A 14982-nucleotide genomic window follows, 5' to 3' on the forward strand; every position below is an offset into this window, starting at 1 on the left:
CGCTACCTAAAAGGGAAGGGCCCACTGTCCTGTAATGACGTGACTTGCTTCACCTTGTCAATCACTTAGAAGATGCACTCTCTTTACCCTGTCCCCTTGTCTTCTATGCAATAAATATCAGTGCGCCCAGCATTTGGGGCCACTACCGGTCTCCGCGTCTTGATGGTAGTGGTCCCCTGGGCCCAGCTGTGTTCTCTTTATCTCTTTGTCTTGTGTATTTATTACAATCTCTCGTCTCCGCACACTGGGACAACACCCGCTTAGCCCCGTAGGGCTGGACCCTACACCCTTGATTGGCTGGAACTGGGTGACTGGTACGAGAGCAAGTGACAGTCTGTTCAAACCTCCAGTTAGGTTACAGTTCACTTTGTAGGATAAACCTTTAGGCCGACTTTAGGTTAAGAGGGCCAGGATCGGTGGCTCATGCCTGTAACCCCAGCACTTTGGGAGGCCAAGGCAGGCGGATCACCTGAGGTCAGGAGTTCAAAACCAGCCTGACCAACATGGTGAAACCCCCATCTCCACCAAAATTACAAAAAAATCAGCCGGGTGTCGTAGCGCTTGGCTGTGACCGGTGCGGGGCCTGCCGGCTGGGGCGGAACCACAAGAGGTGGGGAGCGAGGCGGGCGGCCTGGACGGCCTTGAAGGCCAGCGCGCACCACCGAGACGTGGGCTCCTAGAGGGGCCGGAAGCTTTCGGATAACAACTTCCGCTCGGGAAGTTTGTAACGAAGTCTGGGCTACCGGCGCCGCGTAGTGGATGCAGCATCCTAGTTGAGGACGCCCCTCTGGTGAGTGTGCCCGTGCCCCCCGCCGCCCCTCCGTCCCTGGGTCGTGGGCTGTCAAACCTTCTAATTCTGCGGCCGCCCCAGGACTGCGAGACCCAGCGTCGCGGCTGCTGGGACAGACCGGGGAGGCTGCCGGTGTCCCGGGCTATACCGGGGCTGTTCTTCAGCTTCTTCCGGCTCAGCCTCCTCTTCTCTCCTCGCTCCTTACACTTGCAGGTTTGTCAGGACCCGGTTGCGTATCGTCTTGCAGCTGGTTTCTCCCTGGCTGACCCCGTCCACGATCGTGACCTCAGTTATCCCTCATAGACACTTTCCACACCTGTGTCTCCAGCCCGATCGCTCCGATGAAACCGAAGCGCTTAGACTTGGTTCATAACACCCAAAGCTCCCCGGCCCCAGGCTGAGCTCCTGTAACCTCCACACCCCACCCTCTAGTCCTCCCAGGCATTCCACCGCGAAGGGGAGGAGGCAGAAACCCGAGATTCGCTGCTGCTTTCCTGCCCACGCCCAGCCACACAGTCACTGGTGCGTTAGCTCCAGAACTGAACCATTTGCCTCCTTGCCATTCCCACCCTGTAAGTCCTAATCCTGGCCATCTTCATCTGTCACCTGAACGCCTCCCTGTCTTCTCCCCACCCCCATCCTGTTTTGCTGCTTTCTCATTTGTTCATCACAGAGGCTCTTTTTTAAAATGTAGCTTAGCCAGGCGAGGTGGCTCCCGCCTGTAATCTCAGCTCTGGGGATGCCGAGGCAGGTGGATCACTTGAGTCCAGGAGTTCTAGACCAGCTTGGTCAGCATGGTGAAACCCTGTCTCTACAAAAAATACAAAAATTAGCCGGGTGTGGTGGTGCGCGCCTGTAGTCCCAGTTACTCTGGGGAGGCTGAGGCAAGAGAATCGTTTGAACACAAGAGGCAGAGGTTGCAGTGAGCAGAGATCACGCCACTGCACTCCAGCCTGGGAGACAGAGCGAGACTCCATCTTATTAAAAAAAAAAAGGTAGCTTAGGCCGGATGCTGTGGCTGACGCCTGTAACCCCAGCACTTTGGGAGGCTGAGGCCAGAGGATCTCTTGAGGCCAGGAGTTTTGAGATCAGTCTGGGCAACATAGTGAGACCCCGTCTCTGCAAAAAACTTAAACAATTGCAGGGCATGGTGGCACATGCACTTTTGGTCCCAGCTACTGGGGAGACTGAGGTGGGAGGATCACTTGAGCCCAGGAGGTCGAGGCTGCAGTGAGCTGTGATTGCACTACTGCACTCCAGCCTGGGTGACAGAGCAAGACCCTGCCTCAGAGAAAAAAAAATCCTGTGTTAATTTGCCTAGGGGAAAAAAAGTAGCTATGACAATATCCTTCTGTTCTCCTGTATTAAACTTTGTTGCATTACACATGAAACCATGGCTCAGGATGCCTTGAGGAATCAGGCCTTAGCCTCTTTCCTGGCCTATCTCACGGTTCTCCCCGACTCTGCTTTCCAGGCTGGGAAGCCCAGCCCAGGTTGTAGTGCAAACACAGCTGTTGAGCTGAGGGAAGCGGGTGTTTTTTTTTTTTTTTTTTTGAGACAGTCTTGCTTTGTCACCCAGGCTGAAGTGCAGTGGCATAATCTCGGCTCACTGCAACCTCCGCCTCCCGGGTTCAAGCAGTTCTCCTGCTTCAGCCTCCTGAGTAGCCTGGCTAATTTTTTGCATTTGTAGTAGAGACGGAGTTTCACCATGTTGGCCAGGCTGGTCTCGAACTCCTGACCTCAGGTGATCCACCTGCCTCGGCCTCCCAAAGTGTTGGGATTACAGGTGTGAGCCACCGCGAATGGCCGGGAGCTGTTATTTTTATCACTGTGGTCATTGCTACTTGCTAGAGGAACTCGGCAAGGTGTTTTGATTGGAAAACACCACCCATGACCCATGTGCTCAGTGTGCCTTTTCATGTTTTTATAGACCGTTATATAACTTTGGTTGAAGTATCTGTTCTAATATTTTGCCCAGTTTAAATTTTATTTCTCTTTTTTATTGATTTGTAGGAGTTACAATTCTTTATATAAAGTCCTTTGTCAGATACACGTATTGGGAATATTTTCTCTTAGTCTGTGGCTTACCTTTGTGTCTCTTTTTAAAAAAAAAAAAATTTAAGCAATAGAGACAGAGGTCTCCCTATGTTGTTCAGGCTGGTCTCGAACTCCTGGCCTCAAGCAGTCCCCCTGCGTCGGCCTCCCGAAGTGCTGGGATTACAGGTGTGAGCCACTGCACCCAGTCGCCTTTTTTTTTTTTTCTTAACTGCCTTGGTAAACAAAAATTTTTAATTCTGATAAATCCAATTTGTGATTTTTTTTTTTTTTTTTTTTTTTTTTTGAGACGGAGTTTTGCTTTTGTTGCCCAGGCTGGAGTGCAATGGTGCAATATCAGCTCATCACAACTTCTGCCTCCTGGGTTCAAGTGAATCTCCTGCCTCAGCCTCCCGAGCAGCTGGGATGACAGGCAAGCGCCACCACACCTGGCTAATTTTGTATTTTTAGTAGAGATGGGGTTTCTCCATGTTGGCCAGGCTGGTCTCAAACTCCCTACCTCAGGTGATCCGCCCAACTCGGCCTCCCAAAGTGCTGGGATTACAGGCGTGAGCCACTGCACTCGGCCTGGATTTGTAATTTTTTAAAAGTGCTTTTGGGGATCCATGAAAGAAATGTTTGTCTACCCCAATGTTGTGAAGATGGTCTCTCTGTGTCACCCAGGCTGGAGTGCAATGGCACAATCTTGGCTCCCTACAACCTCTACCTCCAGTTTGTGTTTTTTGTTTGTTTGTTTTTGTTTTTGAGATGGAGTTTTGCTCTTGTCGCCCAGGCTGGAGTGCAATGGTGCGATCTTGGCTCACCGCAACTTCCACCTCCCGGGTTCAAGCGATTCTCCTGCCTCAGCCTCCCAAGTAGCCGGGATGACAGGTGCCTGCCACCACGCCTGGCTAATTTTTGTATTTTTAGTAGAGACAGGGTTTTGCCATATTGGCCAGACTGGTCTCAAACTCCTCACCTCAGGTGATCCACCCGCCTCGGCCTCCCAAAGTGCTGGGATTCTAGGCATGAGCCACCACGCCCGACCAACTTCTTTCTTTGTAATCTTATGGCTTTATGTGTTTTTTCTACCTCCTTGCACTGACTCAGGCCTCCAATAAGGTGATAGAGAGAAGCAGTGGGCAGACAGCCCTGCTTGTTCCTGGTCTCAGAGGGAAAGAGCTCCGTAGTGGCCCATGAAGCAGGATGTTTGTTGCAGGTCTGCCAGGTTGAGGAAGTTCTCTTCTGTTCCTTGTTTGCTGAGAGTTTTTGTTGGGATAAGGTGTTGAATTTCAACAAATGCCTTTTCTGCAGCTATTGAGATAATAGCTGTTACATGGTTTTCTCCTTTATTCTGTTGATTTGGTTAGTTATGTCATTTTCTTTTCTTTTTTTTTTTTTTGAGACAGAGTCTTGCTCTGTTGCCCAGGCTGGAGTGCAGTGGCGCGATCTCGGCTCACTGCAAGCTCTGCCTCCCGGGTTCGTGCCATTCTCCTGCCTCAACTTCCCAAGTAGCTGGGACTGCAGGCGCGTGCCATCACGCCCGGCTAATTTTTTGTATTTTTAGTAGAGATGGGGTTTCACCGTGTTAGCCAGGATGGAGTTATGTCATTTTCAAATAACAGTAAATGTTGGGGATTAACTTTGTGATTAAAGTTGATGCTATGCTGTTGAAAGAGTGAAAAAAAAAATCAAGTTGAAAAGCATGTTCATGAAAACATGTAGCAGTTAATGTAACCACCCGTGAGTGTCAGAAGGAGAAAGGGAATGTCTGTGTACCTGCTGTGCTGGAGGTGGGAGGGACGAGGGGTCAGGGTTGAACGCCGAGGGAACCGCCCCATGCAGTGAGTGTTGAGCGCCGGTGGTGGAGGGAGCCTCCTGGGCACCAACTGCAGTTAATGGGGATCGAACCAGCTGTGTACTCTTAGGGTCCACATCACTTGGTCATGACAGAATTCTTTTTATAAACTGCTGGATTTGGCTTCCTAATATTTTTTGAAAATTTGTGTTTATGAGAGTTTGGTAGGTAATTTTTTTGTAATATCTTTTTTTTTTCAGACAGGGTCTCAGTCTAACACCCAGGCTGGAGTGCAGTGGCATGATATCAGCTCACTGCAACCTCCGCCTCCCGTATTCAAGCAGTCCCCCCACCTCAGCCTCCTGAGTAGCTGGGACTGCATATGTGCACTGCCATGGCCTGCTAATTATTGTATTTTTTATAGAGACAGGCTGGGCAACTGCTGGGCTCGAACAGTCCTCCTGCCTCAGCCTCCTAGAGTGTTGGGATTACAGGCGTGAGCCACTGTGCTTGGCCCCTTGTAATATCTCTATCAGGTTTTCGGTTTGGGTTTTGCTGGCCTCATTAAGAGAGACTGGATAGCGTCTGCTCTTCCTCTGTTCACTAAATAGCTTCTAAGATCAGTACTGTGCTTCCGTAGGCTCTGGTGGAGTTTACCAGGGAATCCAGCTGGGTGTGGTATTTTCTGTGTGGGAAGGGTTCAAGTTACATTTTCAATTGCCTTAGCAGATGGAAGGCTTCCCTTTCTTTTGTCAGTTTCATGATACTGTGTTTTTCATCGAGTTTGTCCATTTCATCTCAGTTGCTGAACCTGTTTGCATGAGTTGCTCCTGACGGCTCTTTAGGATACTTCCGTGTCTGTAGGGTCTGGAGTGACATCTCCTCCCCTCCCCTGACGAGGTAACCAGGCATGGGCCATCTTCCTCCAGCTGGTTCTGTCTCTTCTCAGGGGTGCCTGTGGGGCTGGCCTCTTCTGCATCTTGGGGCTCTGACTGCATCTTGGGGCAGGACCCACTGTGGCAGGAGGGCAGTGGGATGCCAGGGTGGTTCTCCACAGACCTGGGGGTAGAAGCTGGATCTCAGTGGGCTGGGGCCCTAAGGTTTAGGGGAGTTTGTGGCTTGATCTGGAGACTCAATGAAGATTAATGGGGTTTCTCGGGGCTGCACCAGGTTTTCACTTGGGGGAAGGCTGCGAGGTGGCCTCCTTGTAGCGTACCCGAGAGCATCCTCCGGGCACAGCGCCGTGGGAACGGGCTGCCCGCCTGTCTCCTGAGGAGGAGCCCCCGCTGCCTCAGTTGCGGTTAGACTCTCCAGTCTGTGTTTGCAGCTAGGCTGTTGGCTTTCAGCCAGCAGTGGCCTCTGTCCTCCTCTGGTGACAGGCCTGGCTTGCTGTCTGGTATTTCAGAGTTCTTGTGTGTGGAGGTGGCACACCGCACCCAGCTGTCCCTTAAAGATATGTTGGCCCCTCACCACCGCCAAGTTTCCCCACACCTGGTGGCTGTCAGTAGTTACAGAGCAGACCCTGTGTGTGCATCACTCATTTTTCCTGAATTCCCTTTGATTTGCTGAGTGGGGGGCTCCTGGGGTCAGGTGAGGTGGGCATTCCTGGGCCGGCTACACCCGCTTACATTTCTTGTCTCCCCAGATCTGCCCTCCTTGGCACTGTGCTTCCCCAGAGGGGTGGCCTCGCTGTTCCCATGGACGTGGCCCAGGTGAGCCCCGCTGCTGCTGAGCACAGCCTCCCTTCTGCCCTGCCGGCTGCCTGAGACCCCAGCACACATGCGGGGAGGGTCTGTGGCAGCAGCTTTCCAGGCACTGTGCCCGTGTCTGCCATTTTGCCTTCTCTCTTAAGGGGTGGGGAAAGAGAAAAGAAAATTGGGGCCGGGCACAATGCCTCATGCCTGTAATCCTAGCACTTTGGGAGGCTGAGGCAGGTGGATCACGAGGTCAGGAGATCGAGACCATCCTGGCTAACACGGTGAAACCCCATCTCTTCTAAAAATACAAAAAATTAGCTGGGCACGCACCTGTAGGCCCAGCTACTCGGGAGGCTGAGGCAGGAGAATTGCTTGAACCTGGGAGGCAGAGGTTGCAGTGAGCCAAGATTGTGCCACCACTCCAGCCTGGTGACAGAGCAAGACTCCATCTCAAAAAAGAAAAAAAAGAAAGAAAAGAAAATTGGATTCATTGACACTAGGAGAGTAGTGGCTGTTGTAGGAAAATAGACTAGATTCTCTTAGTCCACTAGAGCTACCATAACCAAACATGACACAGTGGGCGGTTTACACATACACTTCCTCTGTTCTGAAGGCTGACGTCCAAGATCAGAGTGCTGCAGATCTGGTTTCTGGCGGCGGCCACTGTTGTGCTTTGTTCACGCGTGTGCGGGGAGGGAGCCGGGGGGCTCTCTGGAGTCTCCTGTGAGGACCAGGCCCATGGGTCAGGGCCCCTCCCTTCTGACCTCACTTAACCTTAATTTCTTCCACAGAGGCCCGCCTCCAGACACAGCCACTCGGGGCTCCGGGCTTCAGTGAATGGATTTAGGGGACACAAACAATCAGTCCACAGCAGGGCCACCCCCATTCCCCCTTCCCACCCAGACCTGTGGGCTGAGCCTTCTTTTTCTTGGGAATGGCCTCTTCGGGAGCTGTGTGTGTTGCAGGAGCCGGTGACCTTCAGGGACGTGGCCATCTACTTCTCAAGGGAGGAGTGGGCGTGTCTGGAACCCAGCCAGAGGGCCCTCTACCGGGACGTGATGCTGGACAACTTCAGCAGTGTGGCTGCTCTGGGTGAGGACGGGCTGAGCGCTGTGTGAGCACGGGGTGAGCGCTGGGAGAGCTCTGCTGCTGCCTCTGGGTCTGGCTGGTCCAGGACAGTAGTGGGGCCTCCCAGCCGAGGGGGCTCAGGAGCTAGAAGTTATTGGCCTCTGTAGACAGACGGGCCCACTCAGCGTTTCTCTCGGGCTCCCTGGAGGCAGCCTCATCTTCCTTCCTCTGACCTTGCCAGGGCCTTCCGTGGGCCTTGGTGTCCAGGCCCCTCCCTTCCTGTCATCTCTGCTTCGGGGTGGCTTCTCCAGGGCCTCCCGAGGGCTGGCCTGGCCTCTTAGGCTGATGCACAACTGCTCTGAGCCTCGACCCTCACTTTGTCCTCAGTACAAGTAAAACAGAACCTTTTCTCTCCTTTGAGAAGGATTTTGCAGCCCCAGACCAGACCTCGTCTCTCGCCTGGAACAGTGGGAAGAGCCGTGGGTTGAAGACCGGGAGAGACCTGAGCTCCAGGCAGTGCAGAGAGGGCCCCAGCCAGGTGAGTGCCGGGCTGTCTGGGCTCAGCTGGCCCCGTCCCTGTGGCCCACAGCTCCTGGGTGAGTGCTCAGCACGCTGCAGTGACCGAGGGTGTGTCCTTCCCATGGGAGAGCAGACACACAGCCGCTCTCTAAATTAGACAGGCATTAGAGATGCAGGGGCGGCCACGCTCCTGCCCTGATGGACACTGGCCGGGGGCGGGGCTCGCAAGGCATGGTGGTGCAGGATGACATACAGCTGCAGCTCGGGAGGGGCCCGAGGCCAGAGTGACACTTGAAGGCTGCACCTAGCCACCCAGGTGCTGTCCGGCGGAGGCCATTGGTGTGGGTGTCTGACCTCCTTGTGATGGCCACGTGGGGTCCCAGGCCTGGTACTGACTGCACGTGAGGGTCTCCAGGTATGTGGCTCTGGGTAGGAGTTTGCTCCACGTCCATGTTTGCAAAACTGGGACAGTGACCATACTTCCCTCCATTAGGTGAGGGTTGCTCTTGGGGCAGTGGTCAGAGGGGTTTTGCTTTTTACTTAGATTTTCAGAGTGGGATGGAGCAGCTATGTGAACACGAGCCCTGGGAGGTCCCTGAGTGCGTGGAGTCCCTGACTGGGAAGTGTCGGATCCCTGGGTGTGTGGAGCCCCCGGCTGGGGAGGTATCTGGTCTCTGGTGTGTGGAGCCCCCGGCTGGGGAGTGTCAGGTCCCTGGGTGTGTGGAGCCCCCGGCTGGGGAGGTGTTGGGTCCCTGGGTGTGTGGAGCCCCCGGCTGGGGAGGTATCTGGTCCCTGGGTGTGTGGAGCCCCTGGCTAGAGGGAGCCATGGCTCTGAGGCTGAGTGGTTGAGAATCATGTGGAGCTACCCGTCTTCCAGACAACATCTGGCACGACCTCCACCTGCATGAGTGGGGCCTGCCGGCGTGGACAGGGTGAAAGGACACTCTTGCCCAGTTGCTTCTGTTGGTTGGCAGGCATGTGTTGGTGCTCCCTCACGTCAGCAGTGCCAGGTGGCCTGCGTGCCACCGGGGCTGGGGAAGCATCTGAGCTCATCTTGGTTTCCACTGTTGATATTTGTGGCTCATCTGTGTTTCTTTGAACGAGTTTTCCTGATCACTCGTAGCCATGTGGAATGAGCTGAGTAGACGGAAGCCAGTCCACGCACACAGCAGGAGGGTCCTCTGGGCTTTGCTGGAGGCACTGCCTGGCTGTGGGCCACGGGCTCTGTGTAAGGGTGTCTGTTCCTTCCACAGGGGCAAGGAAGTCTGCAGACCCCAAGAGACACTGTGATCATCCAGCTTGGGCTCACAAGAAAACCCACGTGCGGCGAGAAAGAGCCAGGGAAAGAAGCAGCTTTAGGAAGGGCTTCAGGCTGGACACGGATGACGGGCAGCTTCCCAGAGCTGCTCCAGAAAGGACAGACGCCAAGCCCACGGCTTTCCCGTGTCAGATGCTCACGCAGTGTTGTGGGCTGCGGCCGGGCCGCAGAGAGCGCCGGAAGCAGCGCGCGGTAGAGCTGTCGTTCATCTGCGGCACGTGCGGGAAGGCGCTCAGCTGCCACAGCCGGCTACTCGCTCACCAGACGGTGCACACGGGAACCAAGGCCTTCGAGTGCCCCGAGTGTGGCCAGACCTTCCGGTGGGCTTCAAACCTGCAGCGTCACCAGAAGAACCACACGCGCGAGAAGCCCTTCTGCTGCGAGGCGTGCGGGCAGGCGTTCAGCCTAAAGGACCGCCTGGCTCAGCACCGCAAGGTCCACACCGAGCACAGGCCCTACTCGTGTGGCGACTGTGGGAAAGCCTTCAAGCAGAAGTCCAACCTTCTCAGACACCAGCTGGTGCACACCGGGGAGCGGCCGTTCTACTGCGCGGACTGCGGCAAAGCCTTCCGGACCAAGGAGAACCTCAGCCACCACCAGAGGGTCCACAGCGGGGAGAAGCCCTACACCTGCGCCGAGTGCGGCAAGTCCTTCCGGTGGCCCAAGGGCTTCAGCATCCACCGGAGGCTGCACTTGACAAAGAGGTTCTACAAGTGCGGCCACTGCGGGAAAGGCTTCCGCCACCTGGGGTTCTTCACGCGGCATCAGAGAACTCACAGGCACGGGGAGGTGTAGGGGCGCCCGAAGCGTGGAGTGCTGCGCCTCTGCGGGAGTACTGGGCCCTGAGGGAGGGCTGCAGTGAGAAGTTGCTCTTCAGCCTGGAAAATCAACCTGAAAAGAAGCCTTCTCAGTCCTCAGAGCTCCCCAGTCCCCCGAGTTTTACTGGGAAAACTGCCAGGCGGGAGAAGCGGATCCATGGGTACGCCGGAGATGGCGGGGGCTGCGCCCCAGCACCGGGCATCCTGGGGATGTGCTGAGAGCGTGTGCGACCCCGGAGCCACATGCCAGGCCGGGCTCAGAGGCGGAGAAGCCTGCCCGGTGCCCACAGCTGTCTGGCTCAGGGACTCCACCCTGGCCCCGAGTGGCCGTCTGCTGGGCCTTTCCTTCCCGGCTCTGCACCGCATGCTGGCTGCCCGGTCTGGCTTCCCTTCTTGTCTCTGTCTTGGGGGAGGCAGCTGTGAGCATTGCACAGAGGCAAAGACCCTCCTGCAGCCTCTGCGCTGGGCCATAGAAACAAGAGCCTTTGTAATACTGAACCTCATTCAAGGATTAGGGAGTGGTGATTAGGTCAGGGCCACCCCCAGTGTTGCAGGAACGGCCTCCACCCAGCTCTGTTGGTCAGAGCCTGGGTCACGCACCTGGAATTGGGAGATCAAGTTGGGTCTCAGGGCAGTGAGGTGGCCATACCCACCACAGGGCATTTCGTGGGGAAGAGGTGACCTCTTCGTTTTAAACTTAAGGTGTCTGCTTATCCAGCCAGAAATAAAAATCTGCCAGTGGTGTTCCCAAGGGAAGACCCCCGTGGGAATGGATCGGGACACTGCTGTGTTTCAGGTTAGCCGATTATTTTTGCTTTTGCCTGTTTTTCTTTAAGAATTGCAGCCAGGCCAGGCGTGGTGGCTCACGCCTGAAATCCCAGCTACTCGGGAGGCTGAGGCAGGAGAATCGTTTGAATCCGGGAGGTGGAGGTTGGGGTGAGCCAAGGTTGCGCCGTTGCACTCCAGCCTGGGCAGTAAGAGTGAAACTCCATCTCAAAAAAGAAAAAAGAAAAAAAGAATTCCGGCCAACAGATGCACATGTAATGTTGCAATCAGAAACGAGTTTACAAGAAATGGGACGAGGAGAAGGTTGAACACACCGAGAGGAAGCCGCGAGCCAGATCCGGCTGGAGATGCCACCAGACGGCCAGCTTTCCGCGGGAAGACGGGCACGCAGAAAGGCTGAGGGGGCCGTGTGTGACCCTGATAGGAGCAAACCAAGTGCGAAGTCATTTTCGAGACAATCATGGAAATGTGGGCATGGGCTGTGAGTCGGGTGGGTGCGCCGTGAGTCGGGTGGGTGCGCCGTGAGTCGGGTGGGTGGGACGTGAGTCGGGTGGGTGCGCCGTGAGTCGGGTGGGTGGGCCGTGAGTCGGGTGGATGGACTGAGTCGGGTGGGTGCGCCGTGAGTCGGGTGGGTGGGCCGTGAGTCGGGTGGATGGACTGAGTCGGGTGGGTGGGCCGTGAGTCGGGTGGATGGACTGAGTCGGGTGGGTGCGCCGTGAGTCGGGTGGGTGGGCCGTGAGTCGGGTGGATGGACTGAGTCGGGTGGGTGCGCCGTGAGTCGGGTGGGTGGGCCGTGAGTCGGGTGGATGGACTGAGTCAGGTGGGTGGGCCGTGAGTCGGGTGGGTGGGACGTGAGTCGGGTGGGTGGGCCGTGAGTCGGGTGGGTGGGACGTGAGTCGGGTGGGTGGGCCGTGAGTCGGGTGGAGGGACTGAGTCGGGTGGGTGCGCCGTGAGTCGGGTGGATGGACTGAGTCGGGTGGGTGCGCCATGAGTCGGGTGGATGGACTGAGTCGGGTGGGTGGGCCGTGAGTCGGGTGGGTGGGACGTGAGTCAGGTGGGTGGGACGTGAGTCGGGTGGGTGCGCCGTGAGTCGGGTGGGTGGGCCGTGAGTCGGGTGGATGGACTGAGTCGGGTGGGTGGGCCGTGAGTCGGGTGGGTGGGCCGTGACTTGGGTGGGGGTGAGGAATTGGCTGCTAGCCGTGATGGTGACACAGGGTTACGGAGAAATCCTCACTCAGATGCATTTGGACGTCTTTGTGGGGAAATGACGTGGCACCTGGGATGTGCTTTACAATTCTAATAAAGAGGAGAAAGACACAACAGTATTGGCTGAATGTTGACAGCTGTTGAAGCCGGGAGGTTGGTGTGTTTGAAAGTTCCCCAAATCTTTTATTTGCAGGGTGAGTATGAGTTTCTTTGTGCTCACTGAAGACTCTAGAGAGCAGCTGTCAGTCATGGAGTCACAAGGCTGCCTTACCAGGACACCACAGGCGGCAGCACAGACAACACAGGTTTATTCTCTCCAGCTCTGCAGGCTGGAAGTCCGAGGTAGAGGTGTCAACAGGGTCTGTTTCCGGCGAGTGCCCCCTGGTTCAGAGGTGTCCTCATGTCGGGAGGGGCTTTGGTGTCACCTTGCCTTGTGAGGGCACGGATCCCATGGGCAGGGCCCACCCCTATGACCCCATTGAAGCCAAATCACCTCCCAGAGACCTCCTCATACCATCACGTCGGACCTAGGGCTTCCACATGGGAATTTCAGAGTGACGATTCAGCCCGTAGTGGAAGCTCCTCTGGGTCTGTCCTGGCCCACAGACCCTGTGCAGGAAAAGCACTTTTCCCTGCAGGGCAGGCCCTGGCAGAGCCCAGTGAGGCTGTGAGGGCCCTGCAGGATAAGTGGAAATCTCCCCAGGGGGATATGGGGGTGCCTTTCTCTTACAGAGTCCAGGCTGGTAAAAGCGCATGTGTGTTTCGTGTCTGGTTTGTCCCCTGCCCAGTGGGCGCCGTTGGAAGGGCCTTCAGGTGCTTGAGCGCAGGTGGGGACGGAGCAGCTGGTGTCTCGGCAGTAGATGCGATGGATCATAAAGACTTGGGTTCTGAGCGCCCTGCAGGAAGCTGCTGGCCACATCCAGGGTCACCTGTGCCTGGTTGTTAGTGCCTCACGATGCTGTCACTTTGTGACGCACTTGTGCAGGATTAAATGTGAACAGCAAAGACGTGGGAGATGCGCTGTCTCGTCGGATGATGGTCAGTTGTCCAAGCGGGCTGCCTTGCTCTTGGTGGCCCCATCATCCAGGGCTCACACACTGGATGGTTGGGCCACAGTCGTGGTGCCCCGGGTGGCATGCTTTCCACCCTGCTTAGCAGGGCTCCAGGGCTCCAGGTAGAGCAGGGGGTCCCTCCCTTGGCATTTCCCCAGGGAGGAGCATGGCCATGCTCAGCTGCGGTCAGGCTGCTGCTCTTAGCTGTCTTTCCTTCTAACACTCAGGCTTCCCTTCCTGCCTCCCAGGTCGCTGGAGAAGGTCAGGCCCACAGAAGAGGCCTGGGGAGAGAATGGTGGTGAGGAGGCTGTGGGGGTGCGAGGGACCGGGAGGCTCTGCATCTTGCCCTGTTGGCCTCCTCACCACCCAGGCAGGGGTGGGGTGACAGGAGGGGCTCACAGCAGGTGTCCCGTAAGGAGCACCTTCCTTCCCGGGGCCAGCAGCCGTCACTCCCTGTGGGCGTGTAGAGCCGAGTTTTCTCTGCATTTATCTTGGGCAGAGGATGCATGAAGCTACCAGAATGGGTGCACAGCAGGGTCCGTTGACAGCCATGCCTGTGACCTAGCCTTCCACCCCTCTGTCTCCAGGGGACACTTACCTGGCCTTTGTGTCAGCGCTCAGCACATGTGTCCGGTGTAAAGTCCACCGAGATTAGCTGGGCATGGTAGCGGCCACCTGTAATCCCAGCTTCTCAGGAGTCTGAGGTAGGAGAATTGCTTGAACCCAGTAGGCGGAGGTTGCAGTGAGCCAAGATTGTGCCACTGCATTCCAGCCTGGGCGACAGAGTGAGACTCCATCTCAAAAACAAAAAAAAAAAAGTCCATCGAGAGAGCAGGTGGCAGGTGCAGCTGAGAGCTCCAGGAACGGGAGGGCCACGTGGTGGCCACTGGCAGCCTTGACTGAAAGATGAAGGAGTCCATGGTGCTAGGAGGAGGAGTTGCATCCCAGCAGGCTCAGCTCCTGGAGCTGCCTCTGCACTCTGAAGGGAGGCCCAGTGGCTGCAGTATTCTTCTTTGGGAAGTACAATGCCAAGTAAATAAAGATATTTGGGGTCATTCTAGTTACAACAAACTCTACTCATTGTTGTTCTGGGTGTTCTTGGGGTCCGCCGCGCGTGCCAGTCTTACAGGTCCTCACACCCATCGAGACCCTTCAAACGAAGAGTGTGCGTGTGGAGTTGGCAGAACCTGACCCGGGCCAGGGTGGAGGGACAGCTGCGTCACTGAGTGCACGTCCAGCCCTGATAGCTCGCTCTGTTGTGTTTGTATCTGTGACCTCTTGGGAGCTAAATCACGGGCCCACCAAACGAAACGTTTTGGGGAATGTGAAATGGGTGGGTTTTGAGCTTGTCCCCAGTGTGAGCTTAATGTTGGAGCCATGTTGGATTTTAAAACTTCAGAGGCTCCTTTTCCCGGGGCCAACCATCCTGTGTAAAATTCGAGGGCCGATGGTGGAGGCCTGGAGTCCGATTACAGTGGTAATGATGAGGGGAGACCAGCTGTCATGCACCTGAGCACCCAGAATCACTCACACTCCCCACTCCTCCCCTCCCTACACGTGCACACTTGGGAAGTGTGGCAGCCTGATTGCAGGAGAACCATGATACCGCACAATCCAAACAAAGGCAGAGCAGCCCCGCCTTAGGACAGGTGAGCCTGTGGCCTCCACACCCATTGCCACAGCTGGAGAGCTGTGTCCTTTCCACAGAGGGGTCAGCCAGCCTCGTCTTCTAGTCACACTACTTCAAAGGTGCTCGGTCCACTCACCCCACCTCCAGCTGCAGTGTCTCCACCGGGGACCACGGCCACCGTGTCCATGAGTTGCTGTGGGCCCCCTGCCCCCACGTGCCGGCTGCTCAGCGTGTATGTCACAGCCTCGGGGATTTTTTTTTTTTTT

The 14982-nt window shown here is 56.0% G+C and overlaps 1 protein-coding gene across 9 annotated transcripts; it reads left to right on the plus strand.

Annotated features, from left to right (window-relative positions):
• The first annotated feature begins 690 nt into the window (after positions 1–690).
• Positions 691–10850, plus strand: ZNF707 (zinc finger protein 707). Of its 9 annotated transcripts, none has more exons than XM_054498953.2 (7): positions 691–790; positions 1004–1362; positions 5425–5522; positions 6268–6334; positions 7285–7411; positions 7812–7925; positions 9160–10850. In XM_054498953.2, the coding sequence occupies exons 4-7, from the start codon at positions 6320–6322 to the stop codon at positions 10017–10019; spliced, it is 1116 nt and encodes a 371-aa protein (XP_054354928.1). In that variant the 5' UTR covers positions 691–790; positions 1004–1362; positions 5425–5522; positions 6268–6319; the 3' UTR covers positions 10020–10850. The 9 variants fall into 9 exon arrangements, with proteins under 9 accessions (XP_054354928.1, XP_054354930.1, XP_054354929.1 ...); XM_063669188.1 differs by having other exon boundaries at positions 721–790; positions 1004–1312; XM_063669190.1 differs by having other exon boundaries at positions 757–790; positions 1223–1362.
• Positions 10851–14982: the final 4132 nt, after the last annotated feature.

This window comes from Pongo pygmaeus, chromosome 7, assembly GCF_028885625.2.
Source record: "Pongo pygmaeus isolate AG05252 chromosome 7, NHGRI_mPonPyg2-v2.0_pri, whole genome shotgun sequence".
NCBI lineage: Eukaryota > Metazoa > Chordata > Mammalia > Primates > Hominidae > Pongo > Pongo pygmaeus.

Bases quoted from the DNA above. Each gene is read 5' to 3' on its own strand.
- ZNF707 (XM_054498953.2), top strand. The intron at 7,412-7,811 runs GTGAGGACGGGC...TCCTTTGAGAAG, and splicing joins CAGCAGTGTGGCTGCTCTGG to GATTTTGCAGCCCCAGACCA. The intron at 7,926-9,159 runs GTGAGTGCCGGG...TTCCTTCCACAG, and splicing joins GCAGAGAGGGCCCCAGCCAG to GGGCAAGGAAGTCTGCAGAC.